Here is an 18,682-nt window from a genome sequence, read left to right as displayed (position 1 = left end):
GAGGCTCACGAACCCCAGGCGTTTCGCCCAATCTCTCTATTAAATGAGGATGTGAAACTCTTGGGGAAAATCCTATGCTTTCGCATTAACAAATACTTGCGCTCCTTGGTTCATAGAGACCAGGTGGGCTTTGTACCTGGCCGTCAGGCGGGGGACAATGTCCGGAAAGTTGTTCACTTGATCACCCTACTGCAGCAACGCAAAATCCCAGGCTTTCTCCTCTCTCTTGACGTTTATAAAGCTTTCGATACCCTCTCATGGGACTATCTTCGTTACGTGCTACAACGTTGGGGCTTTGGCGACTCGATTCTATCGTGGCTGACGGCCCTTTACTCAACCCCCTCTGCCTCGGTCCGCTATGCTGGTTGCCTTTCGTCCTCTTTTCCTATCTCTAGAGGAACGAGGCAAGGCTGCCCTCTATCTCCGGTCCTTTTTGTTCTTGCCCTTGAGCCGCTAGCTACTGCCCTCAGGGCAGACCCTAATATCACGGGCATCCCTTACGCAGGTGACAACTATAAACTGAATATATTCGCTGACGATGCCCTCCTAACCCTCACCAACCCCATCGTCACCCTACCAAATCTCCAGGCCCTTCTAACCCGATTTTCATCTATCTCTGGCCTCCGTATCAACCCACACAAAACTACCGCCCTGAATGTCACTCTCCCAGGCCCCCTAGTCTTACATCTCCAATCTTCCTTCCCTTACCGATGGGCAAGTCCCTCTCTGGACTACTTGGGCGTTAAGTTGACCCCTTCTTACGCCTCCCTTTTCTCCGCCAACTATTACCCACTCTTACGCACAATCACGGCCCTCATGACTTCTTGGCGATTTCCCACTTTATCCTGGATCGGTCGTATCCATGCGGTCAAGATGACCATTCTCCCAAAGATTCTTTACTTCTTTCGAACCCTTCCTGTCCGGGTCCCTGCCTTCTATCTGCGGCTACTCCAGAACAGACTTCTCTCCTTTATCTGGGCACATAAACGCCCCAGAGTTTCCCGCTCCACTCTCTATGCCCATAGGTTACGGGGTGGACTAGGCGTTCCGGACGTTGCAAAGTACTACCAAGCAGCCCAAATTTCCCAACTCACCATGCTCCACGCGACCTCTGATACCCCCCTATGGGTTCTCCTGGAGATACCCAATTGCGCGCCTGTCCCTATCTCGGCCTTATTGTGGCTACCCCCTAAAATGCGACCGCCTTCTGCTAGCCCCCTCATGACGCACAGTCTGAAATTGTGGGACTCGATTCGATACTCAGGCAAACTTATGTCCCCATTCTTACCGCTGCTTCCCCTCTTGAATAACCCTATGTTCCCACCGGGCCTGGAACAACCCCATATTTTTTCGTGGTGGCCCGCCCATGGGTTCTCCCTGGTTCGTCACTTTCTTCGTACCCGCGCCTTCCCTGCGTGGTCCTCGTTTCAAGAGACCCATGATGCTCCACCTGTTGAACTTTTCCGCTACATTCAACTGCGACACTGGATAACTTCCCTCCGGCGCCTAGGCTCCTTCCCGTATCAAATGACTGCCTTTGAGCACTTCTGCCAACAATGCCCGGGTGCTCGCGGCACCATTTCCATGATATACTCCTTACTAACTGCTGGCAACACTTCCACTACCCTTTCCTATGTGCTTAAATGGGAACGCGACCTATCCCCCATAGATCTAGCGGATTGGAGTAAAGCCTGGTCCAGCATAGCAAAATGCTCCTTTAACACAGCCACGTTGGAAGCGGCCTATAAGGTCCTCCTGCGCTGGTACTGGGTTCCAGCCCGCATCGCCAAATCAAACCCATCATGCAATGATAGATGCTTCCGAAGTTGTGGTCAAAGAGGAGATGAACTGCACACATGGTGGTCTTGCCCCCGTCTTGTAGGCTTCTGGTCAAGGGTCTTTGGCCTACTTTCCTCCCTATTTCATGTTCACTTCCGCAAAGACCCCAAATTTGCATTACTTCATTGCCCGCTCCCGGGCCTTTTCTCTCATCAACAGAAACTAGCTACATACTTATTTATTTCCCCCCTTCTCTTTTTTCTTTTTTCTCTCCTCGTGTTTGTCTGTCACCCTCTTCCCTGTTTTGCGGACAACTCTGCTCACCTTTGTCTGCCTCAGCCCCTGAGCCCCATGGCCTGGACATAGCGCACTGACCTACGGCCCTAACTGGTAGGTCAATGTCAGTTGATATAATACACTCTTAAAATATGTTTCATTATGTACTTTTATGTAAACCTCTTTCTTATGTTTTTGTACATATCCCCTGCGTGGGAATTCGTTATCTGGGGTTTTTCCCTTCTTTTTTTTTCCAATAAAAACATTGTACCAGAAAACAGTATTAACCACTGTGCATCCACTTCAGTGTTGTCCACCACCAAAGGTACAGGCCACTCACCTTAATGAATAGACCTCTGAACTAACAGATAGAAATGGACTACAAGAAAATGGCCGCGGCATCACAGATAGGTCATCCATGCAATCCCTTAACAAGGGTAATAGTAACAGTTGAGAGGGCTGATGCCGCGGCCATTTTCTTGTCGTCCATTTCTAAAACAAGGCATCCCGGACATTTTCTTAGTGATATGTCTGTATAATCAATGTCCAGCGACCATTTTCTTGTGGTCAATCTCAAAATGTATTATGGTCAGTCTCAAAGTATAATTTCCCGACCAGCTTCTAAAAAATACGAAGATGATGCACGAACTTCAAATACAAAACAGAGTTAAAATAAATAAAATATATAAAAAAATATGTAAATAAAAAATAGAGAAAAAAGTTCAGATTGTGGCTGCAATGATTAGGCCAATTTAAATGAGGTCATCTTATAATCACAGCACGTTCTCCATACGTCGGCCATAATATTGTAGTATTTTGATAAAGAAAAATAAAATAAAAATAAATAAATAAAATGAAAATAAAAATAAATAAAAATAAAAATAAAAATCCTATTCCTATTGTGGAGCTACTATTGCACAGAAATTTTGTAGAAAAAATTACTAAAATGTTGCACAACGGGAAACGAAGTGCGAATCGTAACATGAAATCAAATGAACAACAAAGTATCTTAAAAGTTACTTAAAAAACAGTTAAGGTCGAACTCTACATTCAAACCTTCAGGGGTGAAAGTCCACACTGTGTGTATCCATTTAGACTCTTTCTGGCTGATTGTTCTCACCTTATGACTCCCTCTCCATGATTTATTATATTTTTATATGAAAAAATTGTAATTGTGTAGGGTCTTTATTATGAACTGCTGCAAAGTGCCTCGATATATTGTTTTTGGGGAAACCATTTACTATGTTTTGGATGTGTTCCTGTATCTTTACTTTTAATGCTTTTTTCGTTCTTCCAACATATTGTAGATTACAACTACACTGGAGAACATAGACAACTCCCTCAGTGTGGCAACAAATAAAGTCCTTAAATGGGTAGGTTTGCCCTGTTGTAATGGCTACAAACTCCATTCTTTTCTTCCGTGGTTTCTGTGAATGACGAAAAGTATAACAATTTTTACAGGGATAGAATCCCTTCCCTGCAAAAAATGTATAGCCCACTTTGGGGGTGGCTCGACTACTGTTTTTACAATCATATCCCTAAATATTGGTGTTCTTTTGTAAATGATATTGGGTTTATCTGGGAGCATACTTTTCAGATGTTTATCATTTCTCAGGATGTGCCAGTGTCGTTTCACTAGTCTTTCCACCTCTTTATGTTGAATGTTATAGTCCAATATCAGACATGGTGCTTCTGGATGGTATGATCTTTTACTATGAGTTTGTAACATTGATGTTTAATCCATTCCATTAACGTAATCTATTTGTTTCTGTATGGATGATTGATCATACCTCTTGTTCTTAAATCTGGTTCTAATAAGGTTTTTCTTTATCATAATACTACAAGAATATGGCTGACATATGGAGAACGTACTGCGATTATATGATGACCTCACTTAGATTGGCCTAATCATTGCAGAACTTTTTTCTCTATTTTTTATTTACATATTTTAGTTTTGTATTTGAAGTTCGTGCATTATCTTTGCATTTTTTATAAGCAGGTCGGGAAAGTATACTTTGAGACTGACCATAATACATTTTGAGATTGACCACAAGAAAATGGTTGCTAGATGCATTGATTATACAGACATAGCACTAAGAAAATGGCCATGATGCTTGTTTTAGAAATGAACTACAAGAAAATGGCCACGGCATCACTTCCTGTCTGGAGCATATAAATATAATCTCTTAACAGCTGATTCAGTTTCCCTGATGAAGTCACACGTTGTGACGTATTTCGTAGGGCGACCGGAAGTGAAGTGAGAAGGCGCTCAAATGCTGTGTTTTTACTCTAATGCAATTTTAATGCTTATTTTGATGCAAGAGTCATCAAAATGGATATTCACGGTTTTAAGGTGAGAGTTCTGTGAGCACATAACAGGTGTGTGAAGGCACAAAAAGAAAACATGTTAGAGATATCCCTAGCATGAAGAACCATATGGATTAGATGCTTTTGGGACTTGATTTAATACACCATTTTTGCACATTTATATTACATTAATGTTTGTGATATTTTTTATTACTGTGCAAGATCACTTGTTTATTCATTTTTTATCTGTGTATTGTGAACACAAATAAGTTTTGCAGCCAGTTTTGAGTTTCGGATTATCACAGTTTTGTTAATTTATTCAAGTTTTTAGTATCAGTTCACTTGGTAGCGTGAAGGACCTTCCCCCTCAATTACATATTATATCTATTTATTCAACGGGTGGGGGAAATTTTTTTTAAACTTTTTTAGGGACAGGAAGTGATGAGAAATCAGTCTGTGTCTGTAGGGACACAGACTGCACCAAAACATTTATTTTCAGTAAAATATTAAAGCATTAGAAGAACCTCTGTCAGGGTATTATAATTGGCTGATTCTTCTGTAACGAGCCTATTGCTCGCTCGGTTCCACTCTCCCGACACTCCTCTGAAGCTATTGAATCAGATTGTAACGTCTGACGGTTCGATCATCCGATGCTCCGGGACTAGAACTACAGCTCTGTGCCGTTCTAGTCCAGTTGTGATAGCTCAGAACAAACACCAGGCAGGCTGTATGTAAGTTCAAACAGGAATCTCTTTTATTGCAAAATACCAGCTTTTATACACTCAAAGTGGAGGTGCAGACCTCCTGCTCATATTACTCTAACAATACAGCTGTAACCTAATTAACCTAATTAACATGAGCTAATTAACTAATCCCTTTAGACAGCCTAGATGACTCAGACATGACCGTTAGGCCAGACTGGCCGTCTTGTAGTTCAGAAAATCCATTCAACATTATCACAATCAACATAGACTCTTCTTCACACAATAGCAGAGTTAATTAACACAAATAACAATGGGGATCTAATGACTCTTAGATCCCATAGTAGACTTATTTACAATACACATTTTAGCAGACAATAGACAGACAGGTGTTGGAATTTACATCAGCATCTCCTAACAGTATCTGTCCCAGCATTATGAATCAGCCACTATTCCAATATGGCAAATCCAGGGTCCCCAGAGTCTGTGTGTCCTGGGGGACCAGGACCCGAATCCACAGTAATACCACCTCAAGGGTCCCCAGGCATACAGCTCACAAAGAGCACCGTTCCCCCAAATGCAAGGGCCCCCGATCGATCGGCAAGAGGCTAGCATATAGTCCCCTCCAAAAGTCTCTCTCCCGGCTAGGTCTGTCACATCTTCCTATCCCAAACACCACTGCTTTTCTCATTTGTCATCCTGCTAAGGCCCCATGCACACTGGACTTAAAAAAAAGTCTGTTCTCTCGGGAGTAAAAAATGCTCATATAGAGCATTATTTGTACAAAGTTTAGACGAGTTTAGGAGAGTTTTACATTTTTTCTGCCTCCAAGCTCCAATCAGAAACACAAACCAGAAGGGTTTTTTTTTCTGCCTCTAAATGTTAAACTCAAAATATGCCTCTTAACGTCCTAATGTGCATGGACACATAGGATAACATTGAGCTGCTTCTACAGGCAGAACAAAAAACTACTGTAGAAGCAACGTTTTTTAACCAGTTCCTGACCGGCGCACGCCGATGTACGTCGGCAGAATGGCACGGCTGGGCAAATGGGCGTACCCGTACGTCCCTGTAAATTTGCCGCCGTGCCATTGTGTATGCGACACCGGCAGCGTGCGCCGGCTGGGAGCCCTGCGAGTTGGGTCGCGGGTCCCGTGGACATGATCGCCACGGGGATAACCGCGATCGCCTCATGGAGAGGAAGAAAGGGGAGATGCTAATGTAAACAAGCATCTCCCCGTTGTGCCTAGTGACAGTGTCACTGATCTCTGCTCCCTGTGATCGGGAGCAGAGATCAGTGATGTGTCACACGTAGCCACGCTCCCCCCACAGTTAGAAACACTCCCCAGGACATACCTAACCCCTACACTGCCCCCTAGTGGTTAACTGCCAGTGTCATTTACACAGGAATCAGTGCATTTGTATAGCACTGATTGCTGTATAAATGACAATGGTCCCAAAAATGATCACCGCTATTACTAGTAAAAAAAAAATTATTAATAAAAATGCCATAAAACTATCCCCTATTTTGTAAACTCTATACCTTTTGCGCAAACCAATCAATAAACGCTTATTGCGATTTTTTTTTTTACCAAAAATATGTAGAAGAATATGTATCGGCCTAAACTGAGGAAAACATTTTTTTTTTAAATATTTGTTGGGGATATTTATTATAGCAAAAAGTAAAAAATGTGTTTTTTTTTCAAAATTGTCACTATTTTTTTGTTTATAGTGCAAAAAATAAAAACCGCAGAGGTGATCAAATACCACCAAAAGAAAGCTCTATTTGTGGTAAAAAAAAGGACGTAAATTTTGTTTGGGAGCCATGTCGCACGACCGCGCAATTGTCAGTTAAAGCGACGCAGTGCCAAATCGCAAAAAGTGCTCTGGTCAGGAAGGGGGTAAATTCTTCCGGGGCTGAAGTGGTGAAGCTAGTGTGCATGGAGCCTAAGACCCCTTTCACACCGAGGGCATTTTGCAGGCGCTATAGCGTTAAAAATAGCGCCTGTAATCCGCCCTCAAACAGCTGCAGCATTGTCTCGGGCTTTCACACCGGAGCGCTGCACTGGCAGGACGTCAGGAGATTCTTTGGAGCGGTGAAGGAGCAGTGTGTTTACCGCTCCTCCACCGCTGCTCCCCATTGAAATCAATGGGGCAGCGCTGGGATACCGCCGACAAAACGCCGCTATTGTGGCGAATTGCGGGCGGTTTTAACGCCGATAATCCGACGGTAAAACGCAGCTAAAAGTGGCGGCGTTTTACCGCCGACGCTATAGGCGGCTCGGTGTGAAAGGGCTATAGAGGTCACAGACAGCAATAAAAACTTGTTGAAAACCGGAGATAACCAGGTGCAAATTACGCCACCCCTGACCTGTATTACCACCTCCGCGCTATGTTAATAAATGTCAAAACCCTACCAAAGCTGCCACTTAAAAACAAAATGTATATAAACCGAATTCACCAAAAGAAAATTATGGATGAAATAGTGGTGCTAATCCCCAGGTGGAGGTCGACCGATATGGGTTTTTCTCTGGCCGATGCCAAAGCCGATATTTAGAAATCGCGGTGGCCGATGGCCGATATATGATGCCGATTTTTTTGGGCCGATATATTAGGCCGATTTTTTTTTTTTTCCCTTCATCTCATAAAATCTAACAGTTAGACCCCTTTCACACTGGGGCGTTTTTCAGGCGCTTTTGTGCTAAAAATAGCGCCTGTAAAACAGCTCCCCTGCAGTCTGTGTGAAAGCTCGAGTGCTTTCACACTGAGGCGATGCGCTGGCAGGATGTTAAAAAAAATCCTGCAAGCAGCATCTTTGGAGCGGTGTATACCGCTCCTCCACCACTCCTGCCCATTGAAATGAATGCGCACCACTGCCGAAGCGCCTGCAAAGCGTTTCGGCAGCAGCGCTTCAGGGGTGCATTTAACCCCTTCTTCGGCCGCTAGCTGGGTTATAAGCGCCCCGCTAGCAGCCGAATAGCGCCGCTAAAATTAACAGCGGTTTACCGTCAACGCATGCCCGCTCCAGTGTGAAAGCAGCCTTAAGTAATAAGTGATACAGAAAATTTTTTATATTTAAACATTTATTAAACAAAACAAACCTCCAATCAGTTCACTTGTATGTAGAATTTAGCTAAAAAAAAAAACTATATCTTAAATATTAAATACACAAAAACAGGTAATCAAAACTTTTGGACGAAAAAAAATGGGCTAACTTTACTGCTTTTTTTTTTTTTTTATTTCATTAGTGTATTTGTAAAAAAAAAATTGCGTTTGAAAGACCGCTGCGCAAATGCCGTGTGACATAAAATATTGCAACAACCGCTATTTTATTCCCTAGGGTCTCTGCTAAAAAAAATATTTATAATGTTTGGGGGTTCTAAGTGATTTTCTAGCAGAAAATACAGGATTTTTACTTGTAAGCAACAAGTGTCAGAAAAGATTTAGGCTCGATTCACACAGGGGCAACACGACTTCAACGCGACTTTGCAACACGACTTCAACGCGACTTCAACGCGACTTGTGGATCCGACTTTGCCCTGCGACATGTGTCCGACTTTCAATGAACGGGGATCCGACTTGGATCCCCGCCACTGTGTTTGGTATGAATCTTTAGGGGGAACTCTGCGCCAAATTTTAAATAAAAAACCGGCATGGGTTCCCCCTCCAGTAGCATACCAGGCCCTTGGGTCTGGTATGGACCTTGAGGGGAACCCCCTACGCCGAAAAAAACGGCGTGGGGGGTCCCCCCAATCCATACCAGACCCTTATCCGGGCACGCAGCCCGGCCGGACAGGAATGGGAGTGGGGATGAGCGAGCGCCCCCCCCCTCCTGAACCGTACCAGGCCGCATGCCCTCAACATGGGGGGTTGGTGCCTTGGGGGAGGGGGCGCGTTGCGGGCCCCCCCCCAAAGCACCTAGTCCCCATGTTGATGAGGACAAGGGCCTCTTCCCGACAACCCTGGCCGTTGGTTGTCGGGGTCTGCGGGCGGAGGGCTTATCAGAATCCGGGAGCCCCCTTTAATAAGGGGGCCCCCAGATCCCGGCCCCCCACCCTATGTGAATGAGTATGGGGTACATCGTACCCCTACCCATTCACCTAGGGAAAAAGTGTCAATTTAAAAAAAAACACTACATAGATTTTTAAAGTATTTTATTAGACAGCTCCGGGGGTCTTCTTCCGACTTCGGGGGTCTCTCCGGTTCTTCTCCACGCTCTCCGGATCTTCCTCCGGGCTCCTCCGCTCTCTTCTGCCGCTCTTTTGCTAAAGCGGAGGAGCCCGGTCTTCCGTCTTCTGCCCTCTCCTCTTCTTCTGATGTTGACACGACGCTCTCTCCGGCTAGAATGCTCTCTGTGCGCTCTGCTCTGACTTATATAGGCGGTGACCCCGCCCCCTTATGCCGTCACAGTCCCTGGGCATGCTGGGACTATGACTGCATAAGGGGGCGTGGTCATTGGGTGTTGGCCACGCCCCCTAAAACGTCACAGTCCCAGCATGCCCAGGGACTGTGACGGCATAAGGGGGCGTGGTCACCACCTATATAAGTCAGAGCGGAGCGCTCAGAGTGCATTCCAGCCCCAGAGAGCGTCGTGTCAACATCAGGAGAAGAGGGCAGAAGGCAGAAGATTGAAGACCGGGCTCCTCCGCTATAGCAAAAGAGCGGCAAAAGAGCAGAAAATAGCGGAGGAGCCCGGCAGAAGACCCGGAGAGCGCGGAGAAGAACCGGAGAGACCCCGAAGTCGGAAGAAGACCCCCGGAGCTGTCTAATAAATTACTTTAAAAATCTGTGTAGTGTTTTTTTTTTAATTGACACTTTCCCTAGGTGAATGGGTAGGGGTTCGATGTACCCCATACTCATTCACATAGGGTGGGGGGCCGGGATCTGGGGGCCCTCTTATTAAAGGGGGCTCCCGGATTCCGATAAGCCCACAGACCCCGACAACCAACGGCCAGGGTTGTCGGGAAGAGGCCCTTGTCCTCATCAACATGGGGACAAGGTGCTTTGGGGTGGGGGGGCCGCAGCGCGCCCCCCTTCCCCAAGGCACCAACCCCCCCATGTTGAGGGCATGCGGCCTGGTACGGTTCAGGATGGGGGGGGGCGCTGGCTCGTCCCCCACCCCCATTCCTGTCCGGCCGGGCTGCGTGCTCGGATAAGGGTCTGGTATGGATTGGGGGACCCCCCACGCCGCCTTTTCGGCATAGGGGGTTCTCCTCAAGGTCCATACCAGACCCAAGGGCCTGGTATGCTCTTGGAGGGGGAACCCATGCCGGATTTTTATTTAAAATTTGGCGCGGAGTTCCCCCTCAAGATCATCTGAGCACAAGTCGCATGCCGAAGTCGGATCATGCGAGACGGCGATCCGACTTCAATGATAGTCAATAGGCTGAAGTCGGATCAAAGTCGGATCAAAGTAGTACAGGGAGTACGCTCTGAAGTCGGAGCGACTTCAGTAGTGTCTATTAAGACGCTCCCATTCACTTAAATGTGAATCTCTTTCTGGGGCGACTTGAGGGCGTACAAGTCGGATCCCAAGTCGTCCCAGTGTGAACCGACCCTTAGGTCGGTTGGAGCTTCTTTTATTTTTATGTCATACTATTGGAGCTTCTTTTATTTTTATGTCATACTACCAACCTGAGAAAAGCGGTGTTCCTATGGAGCAGTGGAGGTGTATGCTTGCATGTTAACCCCCATGTAAGTGGGTTAGAGGCTCTGTCAGGCCAAACACGAGAGTGGGAGGCCTTTACAGCTGGTGAGTTTGAATTTCAGCAGGGAGTGGATTTACGTCACAGAGGTGTGGTGGATGTTTGAAAACACAGCTGAGCAGTTTTGGAGTCACCCTCACTCTTTTTTTGGACTTTCTTCAAATATTTTCACAATTATTTTTCACGATTGATTGGTTTCTGGACTTTATAGACATTCACTGTGTTCAATTTGTATCTTATATTTTGTCTTGGATTTATATATTTGTATATCACTTTCACTGAGTGTTATAATTTATATTAGCTCATATTGAATTTATTGAATAATTTATTTTATTTAATATTAATTTTTACTTTTTGGGATATTTAGCAATATATGTTTTTTTTTTTTTTTCACGTCTGTATTCAGCTCACTGGCTGGATAAGAGTGTCTGGCATCTCCCCACCTGGGGATTAGTGCCACTATTTCATCCATAATTTTCTTTTGGTGAATTCAGTTTATAAGCAATAAAAACTTGACAGAATTAATTAGGCTGCCCGAGTCTACCAAAATCCTAAACTTAGATTAGCTTAGATAACCCTCTACCAATGTACTTTCCCACAATGTGTTGATTACTGTTTGTTATTATTGCAATATTATTTTTGGATTGCTGGTTGGAAGGGATAATTTAGGCCTATGCAAAAACCAAGAGAAATATAAAAAAGCTAGTATACAATTCAGCCTGCTAGCATATATTCAAAACTAAAATAATATTTTTGTGTAGACTAATGCCCCGTACACACGGTCGGATTTTCCGATGGAAAATGTCCGATCGGAGCGTGTTGTCGGATATTCCGACCGTGTGTAGGCTCCATCGGACATTTTCCATCGGATTTTCCGACACACAAAGTTTGAGAGCAGGAGATAAAATTTTCCGACAACAAAATCCGTTGTCGGAAATTCCGATCGTGTGTACACAAATCCGACGGACAAAGTGCCACGCATGCTCAGAATAAATAAAGAGATGAAAGCTATTGGCCACTGCCCCGTTTATAGTCCCGACGTACGTGTTTTACGTCACCGCGTTTAAAACGATCGGATTTTCCGACAACTTTGTGTGACCATGTGTATGCAAGACAAGTTTGAGCCAACATCCATCGGAAAAAATCCTAGGATTTTGTTGTCCGAATGTCCGAACAAAGTCCGACCGTGTGTACAGGGCATAATACTTTAAAAAGGCAGACAGTGAATTTCCACAGAGGTTGGATTAAGTAAGCTGGACACTCTGAAATATTAAATACATAAAATATGGATACTTCTCAGCATACTCACCAATAATTCCTGTAGAATAACCTTGTTGCTTTAATATCTTTGCAAATGTTGTTTCATTACTGGGAAGACCACCAGATGCAGCAATCCACAACAAAACCTTAGAACCACTGTGACCTGACATGCCTACAGACAGGACAAATGGAACAAGGAAGGGAAGTAATAATAGGAAAAGAATGTTGGTAATTAAAGCTGAGTTCTGCTTAAAAAAAAGAAATAAATAAAAGTCAGAAGCTACAAATACTGCAGCTGCTGACTTTTAATAAATCAGACACTTACCTGTCCCAGGGTCCAGCGATGCGGGGGAACGAAGCCCCGCTCATCTCCCCCTCCGCTCGGTGGCGCCGCCATTGTAACTGTGGGCCTGGCTGTGCGAATGCGTGAGCTGCGCCGCGCGCCGTGATTTGCCGTGCAATGTGGGACCTGTGATGTGTCCCAGATGATTGCAAAGAGGGAGGGGGCAGAGCTGATCTCCCTTCCTGCGCCGAGGGAAGTGACGTGAAGAGCCCAGGTGCTGAAGGAGGCAGACTATGAGGCACCCCCTAGCAACAGGCATTTAGAGGTGAGTGAAAAAAAAATTTCTCCAAATGTTTTTTTTTTTATTTTTTATGCATATAAATGAAATTTTTTTTATTTTGGGTGGAACGCCACTTTAAACAATTAGAAGACAAAACTGAGAGATGTAATGACTTTAGCACATTTCTTTCCTGTGTGCATCACAATGCGACATCCATAGGGGGAAAAAATCCCCTGAATTAAAAAACTTCTGCTTTATCACTTTTTCACCAGAGAAGGATTTGGGGACAGAAGGTTTCAAAAAGTATTCTAAAAGAGCACCAGTTTTCCCAAAATAAGTGTAAAATGATTTTAATTTTAATATCTAGTAAGCTAGATACCATCCTAATAAATAATAATAGCAAACTTAAAAACTAAACGCTCTGGACATGTCGGGAGCTGCACTTAAGGCACCCTATATTTAGCAAGTTGACCACCATTACACTGGTGGATTATTCAGCCGGTTCAATAAAAAACGGCCAACATTTGGCCTGTGCGTATGGCTACCAGTCCGAAAAGAAGCCAGCTGTTGGCCAGCTTCTGTCGGATGAGCATGCTGAAAAAACAGCAGGCGACCAGCTCTCAATTAGCGCTCATAGCCAATGGCTGAGAGCGCTGACCGAAATGTTCTGGTGGGGAGGCTGACCTCCTGTCAAAACACAATAGAACAGCAGGGGAGAACTCACTAACAATCCCATGTTAGTACAGCGGCTCCGCCCCGGAGCTGTCAGTTTTTTTTCGTTCAAACCGCTGGGTTGAATGCAAAAAAAAACTAGTGGCGTGTACTAGGCTTAAGTGTCCCTGTTTTCTGCCATAAGCAGCTCAGAGAGACCACACCTGATGAGGCAGAGGTGGCTGGACATGTAAATTGCAGCCAGGTGTGCAGTGCTACATTGGTTGTCCTAGTGTAGCCAGTCCCAGCCAGGCAGTAGCCCTGTGAAAATATATGCAAGTAGATGTTTTTGCACTTTACTGTACAGTTCATTTCTGTAGCAGCTCCTCTCTATATTCTGTCCTTGTAGAGTTTCACAAAGACTGTGATATAGAGTTTCACAGGGACTGCTACCTAGTGTCCTTATTCAGTTAGACCCCTTTCACACTGGTGGCGTTTTTCAGGCGCTAAAGGGCTAAAAGTAGCGCCTGTAAAGCGCCAGAAAAACACATCCCCTGCAGCCCCAGTGTGAGAGCCGGAGTGCTTGCACACTGGAGTGGTGAGCTTGCGGGACATCAGAAAAAGTCCTGCAACCAGCATCTTTGGAGCGATTTAGGAGCAGTGTATACACCACTCCTCCACGGCCCCTGACAACTGAAATGAATGGGCACCGCTGCCGAAGCTCCTGCAAAGTGCTTCGGCTGTAGCGTTTTTCGGGCGCATTTACCCTTTCTTTGGCGGCCGAAAAGCGCCGTTAAAACGCCGGTAAAGCGCCGCTAAAACATTTGCTCTAAAACTAGCAGCGCTTTACCGCCAATGCGGCCCACTATCAGTGTGAAAGGGGTCTAAGAGAGGAATTGCTTAGGAGCTCCTATTTGCTACATGGGCTGTGTAACATGGTTCTATACTGAATGCATACTCCTTTTGCCTTTCTGACCCTGCTTGTATTGCTACTTAGTAAAGTTCATTTTAAAGTTACCCTCTGTCTGATCATTTGCCCTAATACGTATTCTTGTTAGAATAAGAAAAATGCATGGTTTATTTTATATATATATGCAAATGTTTCAAATGCCAAATATTCTGTTACATTTACCAATACAGTATATTACCTGTTCTTATAGGATATCGACCAGTCAGAAAGGCTGATCTACTTGGGGTGCATACAGAGGCTGCAGCAATATGATGTGTAAGTTTCACACCTTCCTTTGCTAATCTGTCAATGTTAGGAGTCCTGAAAATTACAATGCCTAAGTTAGTAACTCATACCTGAAATAGGAACAAATAAAATAAGAAATGTAAAATAAACCAGTGCTTGCCCCATTCAAATATGCAGCATCTGAAAGCAGAAGCACAGAGTTGCAAGCTTAAAGTGGATGTAAACCCGAAATTTTTTTTTTTTTTTTTTATATCATACTGTAGAGTATAAGATTTGCTATCATTTGAGCCCAGTCTTGCCACACAGAGTTAATCCATCTCTGAGCAATCCTCTTTTATTGTTCAGTGAGACAATTCTTGACAAACTGAGAAAAACTTTGTCAAATACTCCCCCTTGCTGTGAGTGACAGGTGATTTACATCTCGTGCACTAGCCTAAGACATGCAGTATTTTTAAATTCCCTCCCACTCCTTTCTTCAGCAGCTCTGCAAGGATTGGCTGTTCCACACCTCACCATGATTTGGCATGCTGAAGTCATGTGGTTACTTTCCTGTCTTTTCACTGGATGTTAGACATCATAGCAGAAGTTCAGCAGAAGTTCAGTGTTAGAAATACACAGAGAAAATGCATATTGACAAGGGGAGTGTAGTGGTGGGCGGGGAGTCTACTGACATCACGACTCCACCCACCGAGCTCCAGACAACAGACCCACCCACAGAATATGCAGTTTTTCGGGTCTCATAACAGACAGAGGGGAGACATTTGACAGGTAAAGATACATGCAGGAGGCATGTATATCCTTATAGATAACCCCTATGGCAGTAGTTTAGAAAGGATGACATTGGGTTTACATCCACTTTAACACTGACCAGAGATGGGCAGACCATAACACTGAGATGGGTGTGTAGCCATGCTGTACTAAATTCTGTATGTATGTAACGCAGGGGTTTATCAAGTAATTGTACTGGGTGATATGTTATTCCTTAAGTAAGGGAATGACTCCCTCTAGTGGCCGCTACAATTATGCATTAGACTGTGTAGTTTAATGAGGAAGTGACTCATATGTTTAACCCAGGCTGGGAACTACCTACCCACAATGCCTGTTTGCCTACCCACAATGCCAGGGAACAGCATGGCCTGCTGGGTAGGGAAATAAAAGGGACAGTGCGGCCATGCTTCGCTCTCTTCTTCCTTCGACGCCATTAAAGACCTGCCTGCATTGAGCTGTGGGTGTGTGATCGGGTGACTGCTGCTTGTGTGGCGCGGAACAGAATCATGCGGTCTCCAAGGAGCTCCGGAACACTGTGAGCTGGTTCAGCTTGTGGACGGATTGGAGGATTCGAGATAACCCGAGGGTTCCTGCATTACAGTTTGCCGGTCATCAGACGGAGTGGTATGGAGTGACGGCGCCAGCTTGGAGCGGGACCGAAATATCAGAAGCAGAACAGTACAAGCATCTGGGCCCTGTGTGGTGAGCGGGCAATTGCCCACTTTGATTTAATACTTTGTTACTGTGCAAATAGGTCCCAGAAGGCTTGTGAAACCTGTAGCACAGTGAGGCCTAAGAGTTGTCCTTCTTTTACTACAAGTGAGTGCAGTGTTGCATCCTTCAGAAGAAAGAGGTTTCCCAAGGATTCTATATAACAAAGCACACAGATACCAATACATTGTTGCCGTAATTATTATTTACTCAGTTCCTGGATCACAAATACTGCAGTATAATAAGCTAGCTGAAGAAAGAAGACCAAAGACTTTACTACTCACTATAAAGTGCTTTTACTTTTCTTTATACACACTCTGAGGACTGCATTACCACCCAGGGGGAGCCCTTGAGTATATGTACTGTATTATATTACTGCAAAGTGTTTCATAGTACACTGCAGGTTTAATGTGTGTATGCTCTGAGGAGGAAGTGGAGTGTGTTCAGTATAAAGAATCTACCATGTTGAGTACAGATTCCACTTTTAGCCTGTCTGCATACGCTTTGGAGTGACCATTGACGTTGGGATTTCACATACACCCTGATTGTTATCAGTGCCATTTTCTTATATTAGAATTACCGCTGTGATTAACGTATTTAACCAAGTTCTCCTAGTAAACTGTTTATGTGGTTAATTTACAGTTTGTGTATGATCTTTATTGGTAGCATTGAATAACAACATGGAACCCGAGGTGTCAGAGGTAAGAGAGGATCTGAGGAGTCGGGGTAGCCAGTGGGATATAGAGTCAGTCAGCAGCACTTACGGGGGTACCGCTACAGGTGTACAGATCAGGATTCTATATTTACTGCACAATTCATTTTCTGAAGGTTAATTTGGTTGTAAAGGCATATTTTTTATTTCATTTAAATAATAACAATCATGTTCAACTTACCTGCTCTATGTAATAGTATTTCACAGAGCGGCCTCCTACCTCCCCTTCTGGCCAGCGCTGTCTGCTCCTCCTCTTCTCTGAGTGCCCCCACAGCAAGCTGGGTGCTATGGGGGAACTTGTGCAGTCGCGCGTCCAACCTGGGCTGTGTGCGTCTATAGACACACACAGCACAGCTCGGCCCAGTCCCCTGCTCAAACTTTACAGGATTTGATTGACAGCAGTGCTCCCTCAGCTGCCTCTGTGCCCCGTGAATACAGGGAGAGAGAGCAGCGCTGTTGCAGACAGGCACAACGCTGGATCAAAAGAGGAGCCAGGTAAGTATTTAAGGGGTTAGGGAGCTAATCATATGATTATAGAAGTTTTTTATTACCTTAACACAGAGAAAACCATGCCTTTAGGACCACTTTAAAACTGTGCCTATAACCTCATAAATTTAAAAATGTACCAAAGAATTTTCAGGCAAAAGAATTGAAATGTGGTAGAAGAGACAGAAAAACTGTATTTCCTTTCATGTAAGACAAAACAACATCACGATCCTAATAAATGGTCAATTAACTGTTACCTTATTGTGTTATTCCCAAAGCATCCTATGTCGCCAATTCCAAGATCATCGGCCATGATCAATAAAATGTTGGGCTTGTGACCATTTGTAGGATATGAACAAATAAGGAGAAAGTAAAGTAGAAATGGCAAAGTGTCCATGACATTCCTGAAAAAGAATACAAATTGCAAGTGTTATAGTTAAAGTGGAAGTCTTATGCCTCGTACACACGATTGGACATTCCGACAACAAAATCCATGTTTTTTTTCCGACAGATGTTGGCTCAAACTTGTCTTGTATAGACATGGTCACACAAAGTTGGTCGGCAATTGCAAACGGCAAGAACGCATTGACGTACGACGAGCCGAGAAAAATGAAGTTCAATAGCCAGTGCGGCTCTTCTGCTTGATTTCAAACATGCGTGGAACTTTGTACATCGAAATTGTGTACACACGATCTGAATTTCCAACAACGGATTTTGTTGTCGGAAAATTTGAGATCCAGATCTCAAATTTTGTGTGACGGAAATTCCGATGGAAAATGTCCGATGGAGCCTACACACGGTCGTAATTTCCAACAAAAGGCTCCTATCAAACATTTTCCGTCGGAAAATCCGACCATGTGTACGAGGCATAAGTTTTGACCATCATTCAACCCAGAAGAGGACTCGTGATAAGCTGAACATACCTGGGTTTGGTTCAAGCAGGGCTTAGCAAACCTGACTAATGTTTGGATGCTGAATCCGAACCCCATTGAAGTCAATGGGAGCTGAGTGTAACAAAAAGTAATGGCCATTTCTAGGCTAAGAGGCAAGGGGGTTGTCAAACAAATGGCACACGAGGCCAGGCACTGCCCTGGGGAACATGTACCAAAGCAAAAATTTGTTTAAAAGAATTTAGTTTGGTGAGGAGCAGTGAATTTATCCAAAAATGCAAAATTCCATTAAATAATATGCCTGGAAGATGCCCTGACCTTGCCTGTAAGGCTCCTTTCACACTCGGGTGGTGCGGCACCAGCGGTAAAACGGCGATATTTTTAGCACCACTTTACCGTTGTTTTAGCGGCGGTATTCGGCCGCTAGCGGGGCGATTTTACCCCCCTGCTAGCGGCCGAGAAAGGGTTAAAACCACCGCAAAGCGCTGCAGCAGTGCTATGCCGGTGGTATAGCTGCGCTGTCCTATTCATTTCAATAGGCAGGAGCAGTGAAGGAGCGGTGTATACACCGCTCCTTCACTGCTCCAAAGATGCTACTAGCAGGACTTTTTTTACTGTCCTGCCAGCGAACCGCTCCAGTGTGAAAGCCCTTGGGGCTTTCACATTGGAGTGTGAGGA

At 44.6% G+C, this 18,682-nt stretch overlaps 1 protein-coding gene across 1 annotated transcript in view; it reads right to left on the bottom strand.

Moving 5' to 3' along the window:
• Positions 1-17,512, bottom strand: part of LOC141128835 (arylsulfatase H-like) — a 105,931-nt gene extending 88,419 nt beyond the window's left edge. The window contains exons 1-3 of the mRNA XM_073616388.1: positions 17,372-17,512; positions 14,391-14,512; positions 12,078-12,200 (exon numbers count right to left, since the gene is read on the bottom strand). Coding sequence (XP_073472489.1) covers positions 12,078-12,200; positions 14,391-14,512; positions 17,372-17,511 — 385 coding nt within the window. The 5' untranslated portion in view covers position 17,512. The remainder of the gene's footprint in view (positions 1-12,077; positions 12,201-14,390; positions 14,513-17,371) is intronic.
• Positions 17,513-18,682: the final 1,170 nt, after the last annotated feature.

The sequence above is a fragment of the Aquarana catesbeiana genome, linkage group LG02 (assembly GCF_042186555.1).
Source record: "Aquarana catesbeiana isolate 2022-GZ linkage group LG02, ASM4218655v1, whole genome shotgun sequence".
NCBI lineage: Eukaryota > Metazoa > Chordata > Amphibia > Anura > Ranidae > Aquarana > Aquarana catesbeiana.
This window is presented reverse-complemented; position numbering and strand designations above follow the sequence as displayed.